This window comes from Choloepus didactylus, chromosome 2 (genome assembly GCF_015220235.1).
Source record: "Choloepus didactylus isolate mChoDid1 chromosome 2, mChoDid1.pri, whole genome shotgun sequence".
Lineage (NCBI taxonomy): Eukaryota > Metazoa > Chordata > Mammalia > Pilosa > Megalonychidae > Choloepus > Choloepus didactylus.
This window is the reverse complement of record NC_051308.1, coordinates 54,945,861-54,965,167: the sequence shown is the minus strand read 5'-3', so window position 1 is coordinate 54,965,167 and position 19,307 is coordinate 54,945,861. Positions and strand designations below refer to the sequence as shown.

General features: G+C 52.1%; 1 protein-coding gene across 1 annotated transcript in view; it reads left to right on the top strand.

The window, feature by feature from the left end:
• The window catches only part of MFSD4A (major facilitator superfamily domain containing 4A), a 34,934-nt gene that overhangs the window by 1,643 nt on the left and 13,984 nt on the right, over window positions 1-19,307 (top strand). The window contains exons 2-6 of the mRNA XM_037824903.1: window positions 8,219-8,417; window positions 9,231-9,491; window positions 12,605-12,773; window positions 13,222-13,337; window positions 14,424-14,597. Coding sequence (XP_037680831.1) covers window positions 8,219-8,417; window positions 9,231-9,491; window positions 12,605-12,773; window positions 13,222-13,337; window positions 14,424-14,597 — 919 coding nt within the window. The remainder of the gene's footprint in view (window positions 1-8,218; window positions 8,418-9,230; window positions 9,492-12,604; window positions 12,774-13,221; window positions 13,338-14,423; window positions 14,598-19,307) is intronic.

Genomic DNA, 19,307 nt, shown 5'->3' with positions numbered 1-19,307 from the left:
ACAGGATTGGATGTGCAGGGGATTAAAAAAAATCTTAAGGAAAAGCTCAAGATTCATTCTGCCTAGAGGTTTAATTAGAAATAAAGATAAAGAAAATATCATGGTTATTTTTTCCCCCCTAAAGTATTTTGACTTACAAAAGTTCCCTTTCCTGGAGTTTTAAAAAGAATATATGTAGAACAAGGAACTGGAAAGGAAATGAAGATAATTCTAAATGGCATGTTGGGTTTGGGGTACACACTCAGCTGGGCCATTTCTTTTTGCTTGCTTTGTGCCTCCTGCGGGGCTCCTTACTCAACAAGGGGCTCCAGACAAGCAACAGGAGGGCCCTATGGCAAGAAACTGGTTCACAAAAAGAAAAATAATGGTAACCAAAATAACTAACTTTATTGAGCGCTTACTCTGGACCAGGCACTGCTCTTAGTACTCTTCATGTATCACCTCATTGAATCTTCCCAACAATCTGTGAAGTCATACTATTATCTCTATTTTATGCCTGAGAAAACAGAAAGGTTATGAAACTTGCTCCAGGTCACACAGCAATTAAGAGGCCTAGTCAGGACTTGAACCCAGGCATTTGTCTCTAGAACCAGATACTTTGGAAATGTCTTTTGCTTTTATGAGTAGTCAGCTTCAACTGTACAGATTAGGCACAAATATGGAATGAATGTCCCTGGGCTCTGACATTCCTGGGAAGGAAACTGTGGGCTACTGGGGCTTCCTGCTGGGATCGCAGGCCCCCCTGGGTCCTAACAGTGGCTTGGGTTTAAATTCTGAACCTCCTTCTCTCTACCCCCAAGAGAGAGGCCACCCTCAAATGTTATAAAGAACCCTTTCCTTTGGTTAAGAGTAAAGCAGACTTCCAGTGGAAATGGAGGGATCTTACAGGGGTGGCCTTGTTCATGGAGAGTCCGCCTCACCTAGCTTGCCCTGGGCAGCTCATCCCAGTCCCCCATCCCCATCCCCACCCTCCACCTCAAACAAACAAAACCTCCACCAGTACTGAAACCAGCCTCTAAAGCTTGATTCCTTGAGATCGCACCATGTCTCTGTTAAAATGCTAGATACCCCTGCAAGTGATTTCAGCTTCAGTGATTATCAGCTAGTGCTAGGCTGGTACTTGTGAGTGGGGGATTGGTTGAACAAATCTGCAATCTGTGAGGGCCAGCTGTTGCGGGGGGAGTGGGGGCGAGTGCAGAATGACACACCAGAGAGGAGAGTCAGAGCAGTGCCTCTTTCCCTAGGGTTCCTGCTTGAGCCCTGCCTACCTCTTGGCCTGGGCTGGGGGCGCAGGCTGAATGGGGCTTCTGGACGCTTCCACAGGGACGTGGGCATTGGAGGGCCATGTGTGGAGAAATTGTAGCAAGAGCCTTTGATGTTAGGGTGGGTGCAGGGCAGGACTTGAGCCCAAGCACCAGCCTCCTCTGTGTGTGTGTTTTTAGCACTGGGGCTTCTAGCGCAGAGAGCTACAGGAGACCACCTGCAGGCCAAGAGGGAAAGGAGTGCAATTAGAATAAGAAGAATTTGGACTAGACCTTCCTTAGGAAAATCTTGCTTACCACAATCAGGAAACTCTCAGAGAAAAACAAAAGTCACCTGGTTGGCAGGGTATATAGGTATGTGCTTTGTCAGACAGGAAAGGGGAGGTGGTATTTAGAGAAGGTGAGTTTTCTTTTCCTGGTGTCCTGGGGACCTGTCTAACCACCCCGGACAGTTGGGAGACCCCTTTATCTCAGATGCATCAGGGTAGATAAATGACTTTCAGAGCTTCCCCAGCCTTCTCCCAGCCTCACCTTGTTCTCTCCCCTGCACGCACCCTCTTATTGAAGGCTGGCTGAGTTCTCCCTGTCTTTGCCCCCTTCACTCTCTCTTCTCTGCCTTTCTTTTTTTTTTTTTCCTTTTTCTTTTCTTTCTTTCTTTTTATTAAATTCCTTCCAGCTTGTAAATCCCTCCCTGTCCAGGACCCAGCTATGACTCCCTTCTGTACATTGCATCAAATCCAGTGTCCCAGGCCACTGCCTGACCTGCTCCCCAAGTTCCTCCTCAGCATGAACGTGGCCAGCCCCCTGTGGCACGAGGCCCATGGCATATCACACAACACGAATGCCAGTTTCCACCTCTGATCTGGACTCTGGCTGGTCTTGCCACCTAGAAAACCTCAGCCCCTCCCTCCAGCACCTCGTGTACCCTTCAGCAGGCAACAAACCTCTACCAAAAGCCTACAGGGTACCTGGCCCCAGACCATGGTTCTTGCTCTAAAAACCTTTCTCAACATGGATTTACATATAAACCAGAAATTCCACTCCTGGGTATATCCCCAAGAGAACTGAATATGTATGTCCACACATACACTTGTACATGAACATTCATAGCACGGAATACCAAAAAGTGGGAACAACCCAAATGCCCTTCAACTGATGGATGGATAAACAAAATGTGTACATCCATACAATGGAATATTGTTCAGCCATAGAAAGGAATGAAGTACTGATTCATGTTACAATATAGATGAACCTTGGAAGCATCGTGCTAAGGGAAAGAAGCCAGTGACAAAAGACCACATAATCTATGATTCTGTTTATATGAAATATCCAGAATAGGCAAATCTGTAGATACAGAAAGTAGAATAGTCATTGCCAGGGACTGGGGGTGGAGGTGGAGACGGGAAAAGATGGGAAAGGGTAGTGACTGCTGAGGCATACAGGGCTTCTTTTTGGAGATGATGAGAATGCTCTAAACTTACATTATGTAATAGTTGTAGAACTCTGAATATACAAAAAACCATTGAAATGTATGTTTTGAATAGGTATATTTTGAATATGGGATGCAAATTATATCTCAAATTTAAAAAAATTGAAACAAAAATCTTAAAACTCATCCCATCCATAGATTCACTCATTCAACAACTATCTCTTGAGCCAACTATCTCATATTTTAGTGGTGATACGACAGTGTCCCCACTCTCTTGGAACTGACATTGTGAGGACAATTTTTGATAGCGAAATTAAGGAAATAAAGCTGGGTAAGGATAGAGAGTGACAGAGTAAAGGGTGAGGGCCCTATATGGTCAGAGCAGGCCTCTCGGAGGAGGTGACATACGAGCTGGCCCTGAATGATGAGAGAAATTCAGGAATGAAAAGAATTGGAGGAGAGTGTTCCAGGCATACAAAACTGCAAGTTGAACCAGTACCTAAGGAGCACGCCGTGCATGCCCAGCACCCTGCCAGGCCTGGGGGACATCATCGTGCACGGGGGTGCAGTCTAACAGGGCAGAGTCTAACAGGCTCTAACAGAGCCTTAACACAGGGCCCAGGACAAGCTGGAGTGCCAGTGAAGAGGTGAGAAATGACCAAGTTAGAAGGGGACCTCCTCTCCCCAGCCTCCTGCCTCAGTCTACCCTGCCCCTTCCCCATCACCCCCGCTGGAGATACATTCACTAGCTGGCCCTAGCTTGCAGGGGCACTCTGTCTCCTGATCTTATCCCAGGCTCCCACCCAGCCTCACTCAGGGGTTGACTGCTCAGGGGCTGCCTGAAACTTTTGGGATGGAGTGGAACTGAGAATGCCTCTGCCTCTGCTCTCTGCCCCTCTTTCCTGGTCCTTGAAGGAAGCAGATGGTCCAGGGTGGTCAGGGGAAGGAGGGAAGGAAGGTGTCCTGAGCTGCACTGCCAGGCAGAGGGAGCTCCCTAGGGAAACATGTGGGGAGAATGTCAGTGCCACCAGACCCTGGGTTCACTCAGCGGTGGAGTGGAGCTGGGCCTCAGCAGCCCTCTTCCCCAGGGGACAGGCTGGCTGGCATCTTACTGCTGGAGCCCTTCCCTGTTGGGGAGGGGAGCAGCCCCTCCTCTTAGCACAGTACCTGGAGGTCAAGAGCAGGTGCCTAGGGGCAGGGCTACCTGGCCAAGGTGGTCATATGCTCCCTCTGGGTAGGACAGGGCCCTGGAGGTGAGGGTTCCCTCAGCAAGCATGGCTGGGCAGGCACCTCCAGGCATAGCCGCAGCAAGGCTGGGGAGGACCCTGGACTGAATTTGGGCTTGGGGACCCCAGTTCCTCCCCTCCCCACTTTGCACCTTCTGTGAGGAGCTGTTGGTAAGTAGCTTGGTCATTGCTTGTGTTCCTGCATGGTAGGGTCTCCTGGACTGTCTAGGCTGTTCTCTTGGGCCTCTCCAGGCCTCAGGAGAGCGGGGCTCCTCCTGTCACTGGTCTGAATTAACCTTTGTACGCAGGACCGGGGGCAGGAAGACCAGTGACACTCTGTGGCTCATTCTCTGCAGGCCTATGCCTGGACTGAGAGGCAAGAGATTGGGTCCTGGCCCAGCTCTACCTGGCTTCTTCCTTGGTCTGTCTTTCCCGACCTGTAAAATGGCGGGCAGGACTCTTAGGCCCTTGCTGCCACACTTTAGCTGGGATGCTGTGGGGCTGGGGGGTGGTGCCTCTCCTCTAACCATTCCTCGACCAGTCCCCACCACGCCCCTCCCCCTCCCTCTGGAGTAATCCCAGAGAGAGCTGCAGCAGGAATAGGGGCAGGGCCTGGGGGGGAGACTCCAGGAGCTGGTGCTGCTCTCTGCCCCCTTCCGGCTGGTTCTCTGGGTCCCCCAGTGCTCTCTGGGGAAGACTGGGGCCAGCAGGGAGGGGGTGAGCATGGGGATGGGGGGCTGCCAGTGGCCAGGGGAAGATCCCAGTGAGCAAGGAAAGGAGAATCCAATGTATCATCACCCAGACTCCTCATGGCGACCTCAGGAGAGAGATCTTACCACCCCCATTCTATTAGAGGAACTGAGGCTCAGAGGGGTAGAGGCTGAGAGAATCTGCCCAAGCCGTACCACTGCCAAGCAGCAGAGGTGGCCCTAGACCCGGGTCTTCTGATTGCAAACCCCACCATATTCACGCTACCATAAAAGCTGTTTAGGTATTATTATTATATAATTTTCAATTTACCCCCGTTCCTAGAGGGGACTTTTGACCAAGCCATTTAAAACAGGTGGTACATGTATTTCAGTTTGGCTCTGAGATGTATCTGGGACTTCTTTTTCCTTGGCAACAGCATACCATTCTAAAGACATTTGCTCAAACTAATTTTTGGAATATGCAAGCACAGCCCTGCTGAAGCAATTGGGAGGGCAGGCAGTCTGGAACCCCAAAACAAGGGTTTCCTGTGGTGCAGCTGTCCCTATTTACTGGGAACAGTTCTGTATCTGCTTGACTCCCAAGAACTCCAGGATCGTCATGGGCTCGGGCCTCCCCAGCCCCAGCTGACAGGCATCCAGTTCAAATCAGGAATCGGCAGGGATGCAGGGAGGGGATTTCCCAGGCCTGGTTTCCCTCCGGCCTCCCTTTTCTGCCTGCTTTCCCTTTTTATCCCTCCTTTCTGGCTGTCATTGGGCCTGGGAACAAAGAAGCTCCCTGTGGGCTTCTCTTGAGAAGTGTCCTCAGGAATGACCAGGTGAGAGGGCACCGATGGGACAAAGGGAGGCCTAGCCAGGGCAGCCCACTGTGGCCACCAGCCTTTCCCCGATCCCTTCCCCTTCTCCTGCGTCAGGTCACATTGTGTTCCACTAAGAACCTTCTTGGCAACTTGTCCCTACTTGGTCCCATCTCTCTGACTCTGTCTGCCTGTCTCTTTCTCTCCCTCTCTCTAGCACTCCTATCAGATAATTTAGCACAGATCCTACCTCAGCCTCTGAGCCTCCTTTCTCCAGGCCCTCCTGTGGGAGTGATAAGAAAAGCCTTCCTCAAGCACTGTTTCCATTTCACTAGGAACATCCAGCAACCTGTGCTGGGCACCTTCTCAGGGCCAGGCCCTGGGGGGTTGCAAAGCGAACAGGCTGCAGCATAGGCCTTGGGAAGCTGGTGGCGGAGCCAGCAGTTGTAATGTGAAACGTTTGGTGTTCCCATAATACCAGCAGAGGGACTGTTAGGGGCACTTGTTTTAGAGACTACAGCTGTTCTCCATTGCTTCCTAATCCTACCATTCAAGGCTCTGCAGAACCTGGCCTCATGTTCCCTGCTGGCTGCCCCCTCTCCAGGCTGGGTCTTTGGCCCAGCATCAGCCTTTCCTACTCTCTCTCTCTCTCTTCCCCTCCCTCCCTCCCTCCCTTCCTTCCTCCTTCTCTCTCTCGTACACACACACCCACACTGCTCCATTGCACATCATGAAAAAGCAGTATGGTATAGAAAATATAAAGTCATTAGACCTGGGTTGGAGTCCAGGCTCTGTCAGTTACTTTCTTAGCTTTTCTCAGCCTCAGTTTACCCATAGGCCAGATGAGTGTGATTGCAAAGCCTGCTTCACAAAGTTGTCACGTGCACCAAATGTTCCATAAACTGTAAACAAATGCTAGTTGTTATCATCGTTTTCGTTCCGACACCTCCCCACAGCTCTTTTTCATCTCAGTTGACTGATCCCAGGTCCCATTCCCTCAAAATTGCAAAGGGACTGATTGCTTAAATACTTAAATTCAGGTTTTTCAGGGCAATAACAGTCATGTTTGATAAGAGAATATTTGTACCTGCCTTGGGGTCTCCATGCTTCATCTCAAAGTGGTGAGTGAGGTAGAAATGTCATGCCGTGTGTACTGGGGCCAATGGGGGAAGTATTGGAGGGTGGAGGTGGGGGACCCTCTTGCTGTCCCTGATGTCAGGCCACCCAGGATGCCTACTCTGAGTGTGGGAAACCTCATCCAGGGAAAGGAAATGGAAAGGAGAGAGGGAACTGTAATGAGAGGTTTATAGTTTTTATTAGCCCATAGTGTGTTTTGGCATCTCCTGTACTAGGTGCCAAGGAGGAAGAAAATGAGACCCAGCTGTCACATTGCAGGAGGCAGGAACACATGAGACCAGTGAGTGGCACCAGACAGGGTATGCCATGGCTCAGGCTGTCCGTGCTGTGGACCGTCAGAGCAGGGGCACCAGGGGGCTGGGGGAGTCAGGAGGGTCTCCCCACAATACGACCCTCCCTTACTTCCCTCCTAATGGCTGGCCTTGACGTGAGCCCCCCTCCCCCGCCTGCCCTCCCCCTTGAGGGCTAAGCGGGGAACTGGCAGGAGTCATGATCAATAATCTCCCCATCACATCAGCCTGGAAGAAGAAAAGAGAAAATAACGAACTGCTGCTATCAGCAGGGCCGTTCTGATAAAGGATTTAATCAAAGATGGGCCAAGATGAGACTGCTGAGGGCCAAAGGCCACTAGGAAAACACACAGACTGAGCCATTTGCTGGGGCCTCCTGTTCCTTGATGTGCTGGAAGCTCCGAGAGGTCTTCTCAGCAGCCAGACAAAGCTCTCCACAACCTCTCCTGCCAGGTCCCCCTTGCTGTCCCGTTCCCTCCCCGCCCCCACAGCCTTTCTGTCTGGTCCCAGCAGATACAAGCCTTTAGTGCTTTCCCTGAGAGCCGGATTATTGGACAGAATGTCCCAAAAAGACCTTGACAGAGTCTTAGATACCCCAAAATTTCTTTTGCTCATTCATTCACTCGTTCATTCATTCATGGGGAAATGGGCCTCAGCCTGCCTTCTTGGGGGCTTCTCCACCTCCTATCCTCGGAAGGACGGGGAAGGTCAGAGGGTCACCACATGACCCCTCTTGGTGGGGATGGCCTCAGGGCCTCCCTGTCCTCCTTTCCAGACACTTGCCAAGCCCAAGACCTCTGCCCACTAGAGGGGTCACCAAATTACCCAAATGCTTCGGCCATGGCCTTTGGTTCTAGGGGCTCAGGCCTGTGCCTGCTGAAGGAGATTGGTGGTTTTACTGTTCCTCAGTGGAGAGGGGCAAGAGGAAGTGCTCTGCTCAGGGGTTTGGGTTCAGGTTCCATCACAGATCCCACCCCCAGTTTCCTGCATTTGGCATAGATTCCCTTGAGATGCTTAGAACAGTTTCCCCTTATGCCATCCCAGAGAGGAATTGCTTCTGCATTTAATTGTTTTTAAGGAAAAGAGCAGTGATCCTGTTAGGTGCCCACCGTGTGCCCCACTACATGGCATCCTGCGTGCCCACGTAACCATGAGGTGGGCATTGTCATCCCAGACGTTGAGGCAGATGAAGCAGCTCACCCCCATGCCCCACAGCTGATAACGACAGCCTCTTCCACAGCTCCCTTCCCCTTTTGACCAGCGGCTTCCCTGAGGTCACCCAGTGAGTAGAGGACGATGAGGGGGGTCCTCATCCCAGGGGCTCCAGGTCCCCAACCCACTGACTCTGCCCCTCCCCTCCCCTGCTCCAGGCTGGCCCAGTCGTTATGGGCCCTCTTCACCTCTTCTCTGGCCATCTCGCTGGTGTTCGCTGTCATCCCCTTCTGCAGCGACGTGAAGGTGCTGGCCTTGGTCATGGCACTGGCAGGCCTGGCCATGGGCTGCATCGACACTGTGGCCAACATGCAGCTGGTGCGGATGTACCAGAAGGACTCGGCCATCTTCCTCCAGGTGAGCCCTGTGAGCGGCCCGGGCTTGGGTAGGGGGAGGCCAGGGGGAGTGCCCTTGACACTACCCACCTCCCAGCCCCTCCCACTTGACCTCTTCTCAGGTCCAGACATTTTTCCCCTTGGGCCAGGGTGACTCTGAGAGAGCTCCAGGGTCTCAGTCTACCGTGACCACTGTGCTAGCTGGGCCACCCTGGGCAGCCACCCAATAGCTCTGGACTTGGGTATCCAAGATATCTGGTATTTCATCTCTCAAACGGGGCGATGACCCCTGGCTGCGCGGCAGCCTTGTCACGGGAATCTAAGTCCTAACGGGAGAAAGTTCTATATAAACCGAGGGAAAAAGTGTAATGTGAGGGACTGCTATTTTCTCTCCTTTCTCCACCCATCTCTCCTTAATTCTTCTTCCTTCCCTCTCTTTCCAGTCACCGAGAATTCCAGTCCAGCCTTTTCCTTTATTGTCCCTGGTTCCCTTTGGTGTGTTAGCTGGTGGATGCTAACATGGAGGACAGTCCCAAGCTGGGGGTTAAGGTTCAGGAAAGAAGAGAGAAGGAGGGGAGGATTGACTGCTGTCACCAAGAGGGTGGTCGAGAGAGAAACTCCACTCCCTGGCAGTGAGGGGCCGGGCAGCCTCTCCTCATCTCTCCGGCTTCCCACCCTGTGTTGCTCTTCATGCTGGAGCCAGCCAGGGGTTCCTGGGATGGGCGCAAGGCCGGGGGCTGACACACGGCGGGCGCCCTGGGTCACAGCTAGGCCACGGCTTCCTTGGCCGGAAGGCTGCTCCACACCCCCACCCGCCCCATGCCTCCTTCCACAGGTGCTCCATTTCTTTGTGGGCTTTGGCGCTCTACTGAGCCCCCTGATCGCCGACCCCTTCCTCTCTGAGGGTGACTGCTCACCTGCCAACAGCACAGCCAGTGCCACCTCCAGCAGCCACCTGTTCCATGCCTCCAGGCTCCTGGGCCAGCAGCCCTCAGAGGCCCAGCCTCAGTTCAACCAGACGCCCTCCGTGCTGCCCCCACAGGATGGGACAGGGACCCGCGTGTCCTACGCCTTTTGGATCATGGGCCTGATCAATGTGAGTGTTGCTGGGCCAGGGCCGGGTGGGGAGTGCACACATGCATACCAGCCCCAATGCAGATTCTTCCGATTCTGAGACATGCGCTGCGGCTGGAGGTGAGCTGAGCTCTCGTGAAGGCAGAAGGATGGGCGAACTGACCCCCAGGACTCATCTGGGCACAAAGGGGGTTCAGAAAGAGCATCTCTAAAGTTCTTTAATTGTGACATTCTGCGATTGTAATTCTCAAGGAAGAGCAAAGCAGTGAGCAGGTTTAGCACAAAGAAAATCAGGGTCGACTCTAAGTCGTCTGAGGCTCCCTAGGAAACCAGCTCTTTTCCTCCAAGGCCAGATGAAGGTGGCCCTGGAACAAGGCACTGCAGGAGACGTCAGTTCTGCTCTGGGGCCTGGAGGCACTGGTGTGATTCTCCTGCACCCTGCAGGTGTCTCTGAGGGGCTCTGCCTGCCTAGGCAGCCTGAGCTGTGAGCAGAGCAGAGGGGAAACTGCTCATTCTGTGACCGGTCAGACACTAAGGTCCCCTCAGCACCCCTCTCTCCACTCATCTTTCCCTGCCAAGTTGGCACCAACTCTGGTCTTTGGCTGGAAACCTTTTCTGGTGCTCTGCCACCAAAAATGGGTCCCTCCATATGTCAGCCCAGTCTGGGGCTAGAGGAAGAGGAACCCTCCCACCCTGGTCCCAGCTAGCTTGGGGAGGACTGTTGGGAACCCTGGGAGTAGCCCTGGCCTCCTGGCTGAGGCTGCAGCCAGCATGAAGCTGGGGGTGGTTACTGGCCCAGCTGTGGGATGGAGGGACCGCATTGCTTATCCCCCTACTTAAAGCCTTCCTTTGCACTAGGCTGATTCATCACCCCTCCAGAGGCAGGCGGGACTCGGGCACCAGAGCAGCTGCCCAGCTGCTGGGCCTCAGGGTAATGGTGTAAAGGGGCACTGGAAGGGGTCTCTGAGACCACCCAGTCATGAGTAGGGGTGGAGGGGGTGTCATACTGTCACTGTTCAGACCAGTCTCCAGACTCCTAGTGCAGGCCTACTCCCTGCTACCCCCTCACAGGTGCCATCCATTTCTCCTTTCTCCTCCTTTGTGACTCTCCGTTCCCTATACCAGAATCTTCGCTGGGGGCTTCTCAGAAACGTACCCCTCACTCCCTGCTCTTCCCTTTCTCTGCTGGTGCCCATCCATTGTTTTGGAAACAATGCAGCTTTGGGCCTGTGCCTTGCAAGGTGGGGACCTGCAAGGGGAAGGAGAACTGTCAACACCAAGTCAAGGCTGAGACCCCGGGACCAGGAAGCCGTGAGGTCCAGCTGAAGCCTGAGGTCTGTTCTCTCCCGCTCCACGAGGTGCAGATTGAGGGGAATTCTGTGTGTTGCAGAATTTCTGGACTTCTTCCATTGGTTTGTCTCTGAAAATAAACAGTCCACCACACACCACAGACACCACACACACACACACACACACACACACACACACACACACACACACACACACACACACACACACACACACACACACACACACACAAGCATTGTTTGACTTCAACCGGAGCTTGCCTTCCCTGAATGGGATTTTTATCAAAAAGATCGGGTATTCCAGCTGCAAAGCCGACCAATCCTCTGTAAACTCCTCACCATTCACTTCCCTGGAGGACTCCACCTGAGGGATGATGCCTCGTGTACAGCTGTTTCCCCTTGGCCTTTACCCAGGCATTCTGCCACTCGAGGCCTCTGAGTGTGGGTTTCCTGTTTCCCCCATCAGACTGGAGGGAGGGCTGTGTCTCCCCAATCAGACGGGAGACTCCCCGAGGGCAGGGGCTGTCTCCTCCCACTCTGCGCTGGTTTGTGGCTTTAACGCTGCCTGGGGACTGTGTCTGGCTTTGAGTTATGTTTGAGTGTGGAGAGAGGTTCCCCAGTCGCTTTTCCCTCCTTTCAGGTGACCTGGCAAAATGCCCGAGTGGGCCAGCCGTCTCCAGGCGAGGGACAGGGGCTCCCCAGGCGGCACCAGGCCAGGGCCTGCCCGTCTGCTCCACCCTCACCTCTACCTGGCTGGGCTCGGAGGAACCCCTTAGCTGGCAGCTCTCACCAGCCCCTGGGAAACTTCCCAGCTCCCTGGGCTTCCTCTGTTTCCTAAGCAAAAGGAACTGGGATGAAGTTGCAGCAGGAAGGGCAGAGGTTAGACATGATGAAGAGCTTCCTGGCAGCGAGGGCGGGAGCACCCGAGGGAGTGGGTAGAGGCTTCTCCAGGCAACCTCAGCAGAGGAGACATTTTCTCACTGCTCTGGGGAGTTCACGTAAACCCCTAAGGGGCTTCATGTAAATAGCAGTGAACTTAACACTGGGCTTGTGTGCGGGGTCCTCCTGAGCATGCGCTTTTCAGTAGAGAAAAGTCCATGTCTGCCTTTACCAGTTTAGACACCAAGCCCGTGAGGACAGCCTCTGTATCCTTCTAGGTGTCACATCACCCAGACAGCCCCTGACCAGGGTACAGTTCTGGACAGAGAATCTGGCTGCCCGGGTCGTGGTCTGGCTCCTCCCCAAGTCAGCTGTGTGACCTGAGCACTTCCATTCTCTGGGTCTCTAATTTACCCCACAGGTCTCTTGCAGTTCTGACAGGTTAGGACTAAGTGACAACTTCTTTGAGCCTCGGTTGTCCCATCTGGAAAATGGTTATAATAAGTCCCAGCTAGCACATTTTATAGGTTGTGATGAACAAAGCTTTTGTGAAGTACCACGTGATCCACCAGCCTAAAGTGGTGTGAGGGGCCAAGCCCTCCACGCTTCAGGACAAAGGTGTTAGAAACAGGTTAGCCTCTGGCACATCTCCCGTGGCCAGCAGAGGCCTGGTGTGAGTCCAGTGCACGTGATGAGTCCCTGTCTTTCCAGAGAAATGGGCAAAGTTAAGCTTGTCCCTGGTCAGGGCACCTGGCTGCATTAGCTGGAGATGGCTCTTAGGCAGGCACCCTTGGAAAAAAGCTGTCTGCACCCAGCACTGTACAGGAACAGTAGGTGCCACACTCCATGTGGAAGTGTATACAGTGGACCAGGAGAGGGAAGGCAAGGAGCCCGATGGGAAAAGGGCTCTCCTGACCCTCTGCCCATCCACCCCCACCCCTTCTCCCAGCTTCCAGTGCCCATGGCTGTGCTGCTTCTGCTGTCCAAGGAGCGGCTACTCACCTGCTGCCCCCGGAGAAGCCCCCTGCTCCTGTCTGCAGATGAGCTTGCCCTGGAGACGCAGCCTCCTGAGAAGAAAGATACTTCCTCAGTGCCCCCAAAGTGTCAGCCAAACCCAGGTGAGAATCCTAATGAACTTTCATGCTCACAGCCCTAAATTGAGGCTGCCACCCCTCTCCCTCAAAGTCCCAAGTCACAGGTGATGATGGTGGGGAATATCCCCTACCCCTGACTTTTGGGATGATCTTGTAAAGCAAGAGGTAGAGTAATTTGGCTAAAAGAATGAGGAAGCAAGACTTCTGGCTGCAACCTCCATTTCACCCAACTCTGCCTGTGTGACCTTGGGCAAGTTCCTTAACCTCTCTGACTCTTGGTCCTACCAGCAACTGTGAGATGGACAGGGGATGACCATCCCTGAGGCTATTCCTAACAGGTGGCTGAAAGCTGGAGAAGGTGGTCCCCCATCTTGCCAGGGCTCTTCTGACTGCCAGACGCTTCCCCTGGGGCATGTAGAGTCGGGGAGCAGAAGCTGGGACTCAGCCTCTGCTCTTCCTGTATCTTCTTCAGGGCACGAGGACCTGTTCAGCTGCTGCCAAAGGGAGAACTTCAAAGGAGCCCCTTGTTCCTTCTTTGCCATCCACATCACAGCTGCCCTGGTCCTGTTCATGACAGATGGGATGACGGTGAGCCTGCCCTCAGATGGTGCCCCTTATTGGCAGACCCACCTCCCCAGGGACTCAGGTCAGTGGCGGGGGGTGGGGTGGGGTGGGGGGCTAGCAAGAGAAAGAGGAGCATCAAGGTTTCCTGCAGGCCTCACCTGTAATACAATTGAGTCAAAAAATCTTAACTAAATGAAAGTCCTCAGGAAGAGTGTCACCACCTTGGTTCTGTCCTTGTCAATTGCTTTTATTTTTGTCTTTTTTTGTTAACTCTTTGGCTGTGGGCCCATTTGGTTTGTTAATGAGTGCAGTCTATCCACATTTTTAAAAGGGGCCAGAACCCTAGTCTCCCAGTTAAAGGTCATGCCATAAACTCTAGGGCACCTTGCTTCCTGGAATACTTTACAAGCCTGGGCTCCTCTGGCCAATGTCGTAAACAAGCTGTGGGAAGAATTTGGGCCCAGCTATTCGTTCCACCGGTGACCTCTGTTATACTCTTTAGTACCTTTTTTCAGAAATCTCTTAGGATTAGATTAGGAGAGTTTTTTTGAATAGTTGACTGATTAACTGATTGCCAGAGCAGAGGCCCTAAGAAACTTAGATTACCCAGTGGAAAGTTCTCACGACAGTTGACTTCCAACTCTCAGCGTGACCTTGGGCAAGTTACCTCCCCTCTGCTCTTTCATCTGTAAAAGGAGATGCTTGTGCAAGGGCAGTGGATTTCACACCTTTTTTTTTTTTTAGCTGTGGCACCCCCAAAATTTGTGGAATCCTCATAAATGAGACATGTAGTGGTTGGCAGTGGGGGTAGGGGGTGTCAGCTTCTGCCTGCTCAGGCTCTGCAGGGGCTCCCTGTGGAGATCCAGGGACACCTCCCTGGAACTCTTAGGCCTCCCCAGGTGCAGATTGTAATCTGGCACCCTGGGTTCCTTTCTCAGCTTGAGCCTGCATGTGCTGCTTGGCCTTGACCCCAAGCCCACCCTCCACTGAGCCTCTGGGAGCAGAACCAGTCCTCCATCAGGCCTCGCCACACCTGCCCAGGCTTCTTTTGTGTGGATTATGTTGTGGCTGGGCTGCAGGTGTGCTCAGTGGGGCCGGGTCTTTCCACAGGGGGCATATTCCGCCTTTGTGTACAGCTATGCGATGGCGAAACCACTGTCTGTGGGACACAAGGTGGCCGGCTACCTCCCCAGCCTCTTCTGGGGCTTCATCACCCTGGGCCGGCTCTTCTCCATTCCCATCTCCTCAAGAATGAAGCCAGCTACCATGGTTTTCATCAACATGGTAAGTGGTCTCCTTTCACTGCTCAGAGACCCAAGAATCTGTTCCCTCCTGGCCCTGCCACTGCCCCAGGACGTTTGCTTGGGTCTGAACTCTGTCAACAGGGTAGGTGTACATGGGGAAGAGGAAAAGACAGATGCTAGTAAAGAAAGGATGGAAGTCTAGGAGGTGGAGCCTACCTGTGTGACCTTGGAAAAGTCCCTTCTTTTTTGGGCCTCTAATTTCATATCCATCAAGGAGGGGCTGCAGGAGGCGATTCCTGCTGTGGGTGTAGTAGATCTCAGCCGATAGTCTTGTCAGATACATGAGGAAAGCAGTGCTGGCACTGGTCTTCCCATGTTTACATCGGTGTCCACCTGGCCAGAGCCCTCTGGGCCAGAGGAGGGGGTGGAGGCCAGGATTCCTCAGACTTCTGACTCACTATCTCTGGACTGGGACCTGGGGACCTGCATTTTGAAGCTGTCCCAGGTGATTATTAGTAGCCAGACTGGCATTTAAGAACCATTGCCTGAGGCGGGAGGTCTGGGCCCAAGCCATGGGTTAAGACCCTTGTCCCAAGGTGTTTCCACATTTCCAGCCCCGAGAAAGCGGTCCGGATTACACACCTGTCTTCGTTTGTCCAAGCAGCTACCACAAATACCACTAACTGGTTTTGGCTTAACAACAGGAATTTTTTGGCTCACACTTTTGAGGCGAGAAGAAGTCTAAAGTCAGGATTTTGGCCAAGGCATGTATTTCTGCCTCCCATCACATGGCAGTATCCTCAACTTTGTCTGCTCTTCCAGTTTCCACCGACTTCCGGCTTCTCCCCGCGGTCTTCTGGCTTCTGGTTCCTTCTCTTCATAAGGCCTCTAGTAATATGGATTAAGAGTCACCCTCATTCAGTCGGGCCACACCTTAACTAAAAGTAGCATCTTCAAGAGGTCCTATTTATAGTGGGTAAATGCCTACAGGTGCATGGATTGAGATTGTGAGTGGGTACATAAACTGAGGTACACAACTCAGTCTACTGCAAGACCCCTGGAGGTTGTCATAGAGCCTAACCTCCCACCAGGGCTTGAATCACTGCTATAACATCCCTTCCACGGGGTCCACAGTCTCTGCTTAAACACCTCTAGTGACAAGGAACTCACTACCTTTCCAGGTAGCCCAATCCACCGTAAGAAAGTACCTCCTTGCATTGAGTTTCTAGTGGAGAAGGGGTTGGGAAAAAATGTTGGGGCTACAGAGACCAAGGGTCATGAGCCCCGAGAAAGACCCTTGGGTTTGGTCTTGTGTTGATGACCTTCAAATTCCACTTCCCTTCAGGCAGGAGGTGGGGATTGTTAGAAGCCAAACTCAAGGGGGTGAGAGTGAGAAGGCGTGGAGACAGGGAAGCAAGAGCATGAATTTCTCTGTGCAGATATTTCTAAGTTGAGGGGAGTTTTGTGCGACAGGAGTCAGGGTAGCATGGGCCTGTTTATTGGCAGAGGAGAAAGGGACCAGCTGTAAGGAGAAATCTGTGGAAATACCGCTGTGGAAGTAACGGGGTGAGGAAGGCCCTGCTAGAGGGAAGATGAAGAGCAGCGCCCCATAAAGAGGAGGGTCACCTATTCCATGAAGCTGAGGGGGGGTGATACAGGGAAGGAGAAAGCCCAAAAGGCCACAAGGTGGAGAAGAGTAAGGGTCTGGTGCTAACAATGGCAGCCGTGGCTTCTCCCCTCCGTAGGGCATGAGGCCAGTAACTAAGAGAAGAAGAGCTGGGGTGGGAATCTGGGTTTGAGAGAGTAAAGAAAGTCTGAAGCATCCACATAAGCTAGGTGCTGATGACAAAAACTCCCCTGGAGTGCTCATTTTCAAACAGGAAAATCAGATTCCTGGACCCAGCCCAGACTCAGGGAATTAGAATGTCCAAGGGAGAGACCTAGCATTCCATGTTTTTTTTCCTTAACTTTTATCACAGAAACCGACATAGAGCACAAAATGTCCCATTTTAACCACAGTCAAGTGCACAATTCAGTAGTCTCGTGTTCACAATATTATGCTACCATCACCGACATCCATCACCCTTCCTTTTTCATCACCTCAGAGTCTATTCACCCATTAAGGTATAACTCCCCCTTCCTGCCCCACACTCCCTGCCCCTGGTAACCTGTAAACCACCATCTGTCTCTATGAATGTGGTTCTTCTAGGTATTTCATTTAAGCGAGATCATACAAGATTTGTCTTTTTGTGTCTGGCTTATTTCGCTCAACACGACGTCTTTAGGGTTCAATCATGTTGCAGAATGCATCAGAACATTCCTTTTTATGGCTGAATAATATTCTGTTGTATGGATATACCACATTTTGTTTATCCATTCATCCATCAATGGACACTTGGGTTGCCTCCTATTGGCTATTGTAAATAATGCTGTTGTTCAATATCTGTTTGAATGCAATACATACATTTAACAAACACCCCAGTGGATTCATACCATCAAGCAAGTTTGGGAAAACACTGTCCTAGAACAAGAGTTTCCCAAATATATCAGACTCACTGTAGGTGCTTTTCGAAAATACAGATTTCTGGGGTGCCTGCCCCAGAGATTCTGGTTCAGGAGGTGTGGAGAGGAGCCTGGGCGTTTGAATTGTTTTTAAAGCTTTTTAGGTGCCTTGGGTGCGCAAACTGTTTGGGAGCTACAGTTGAACAGCCCTGAGTGAGCCTCCCTCATGCTGCAACTGGCAGAGCAACTGTCTCATTCTCAACTGTAGCCACTTGAAAATAGTCCTCTGTTTTAAATGCAGAGACACCCCATTCTCAACATTCTCCTGAGTCTCAACAACATTTACCAACTTCATGAGTACACAAGGGTGCCAATTTCTATAAGACAAGGTCTGTGCCTCCAGGGAGCTTTCATTCTACTAGGGGAGAGAAGGTTGGTGCTCAGATCTCTTCACTACAAGGCAGAGCATCCAAAGTATCAGATGAGTGAAACTTACTCAGTGTGGCAGGTCCCTGAAGGGAGTAGAACCACTTCCACCCGGTGCATCTGGGGAGGCATCATGGAGGAAGAGGAAGAGTTGACGAGTTTGAAGGATGGAGAGAAATTTCCAAAAGGTGAAGATGGCTGAGGTGGGGGCGCAGGTAGGGGAAGGGTCCTGGCAAAAGGAACACAAAAGCAAAGGTAGAGAGGCCAGCCTTATCAAGGTAAGAACAAGGGGCCCATCACTTTGGGTTGGCTGCTTTAGAAGACTCTGCCTCCTTGCGTTATGCCTTGAATGCCCAAGTTTGGCCTTTTATCAGTTGCAGTTGGGAGCCCTGCAGGCCGCCCCTAACACTTGTAGGGCCTGGAGCAAGAGTACAAATGGAGGTGCACATACCGTGTGTATAAATATTTTAAATTTATAAATCAAGGTAACAAACTTTTAAAGAAAATACGTTTTATCTTCCTACTTTGACAAATATACGTTCAAAACGACCTGGAAAGCAGAGTTTAAGTTTAGAATTCTCAGCTCCTTGGAGTGAGCCCCTGACCTTGACCTGCCCCCTTCTCTTTCCACCCACTGTGTCCCACACCGTGGGGGCCTGTGCACACGTGTGGACACCTCAGCTTGCTTGTCCAAACAGCCATCCTCGGGCCACCCCTCAGGCCTAGGTGTGCACACGCCAGTGACATGGTCAGCCTTCAGGATGCCGACTCAGAGCCATTGGAGCAGGGAATTCTGGCATCCCAGATACCTGGTACAGGTGCAGAAGGGGACATGACATGTGGTTTATCCCCTTGCCCCTAGGATTCCTTACCAATTGCAGAAGGGCACAGACAAAGCAGGGGCCTGCTGAAGCTCAGGCACAGGGCAGGGGCCTCCGTTCCCTGGTCTAAGAGCATTAAAAGATGTTGAACAGGAGAGTGAAATGATTGTAACAGGCCTCAGGAGATTAATCGGGCAGTGCCAGACAGGATGAACAGAGAGGAGAAGGAAATGGAAGACGAGGATTCCGGTTAGGTGAGACGGGAGCGTGAAGAAGGTGGTGGGAGGGGTAAAAGTTGAGAAGGTTGTGGTCAGAGCGGGGAATCTCAGGATGTTGGAAGGGTTGTTTCCAAGAATCGTTCCAGGGACCATGTAAAAATGCCAACTCCCTTCTTTCAGCCTTGGTGACAGAAGTCTTGAGTATGCCCATGGCAGAGGGGGAGAGTGGCACAGGGAGGGATATGCCACTGTACAGTGTGTCTGTACAGTGGGTGACGGACAGAGTTGAAATGATGGCTAGGGTGTGTATCAGTGAGGGGCTCGACTGCAAACAACAGGCTAACTTAGTCAGAAAATAATTATTAGAAGGCTATTGAGCAGTCCATGGAATTTATAGGGAGGATAAAGTACCAGGCCCTGAAAACAGCCAGGAACCAAAGGAAGCTACAGCACTGCCAAGGCTATGCCAAAGAAATGGTGTGATGGGGATGCCTCGGTCTACTCCTTTAGCACGGGACTCTCACTGCCTCTGAACTCTTGGCACTGCAGCTGCGAATAACCACTCAACCATGCCTGCATCTTTCATTCCCTCTAGGGTCCAAGTCCCTGGCAGGACTTTAGCTTGGTTTAGCTGAGGCCACATCACCATCATTTAAATACACCTGCAGTGGGTGGAGAGAGAGAGTGTGGCAACTTTTGCCTCTGTTGTGGGAAGCAATTTGCTCCAAGACTCCCGCTGTGAGGGGGTCCCTCAAAATTAGAAGGATGTCTAGAAGCAAGGTT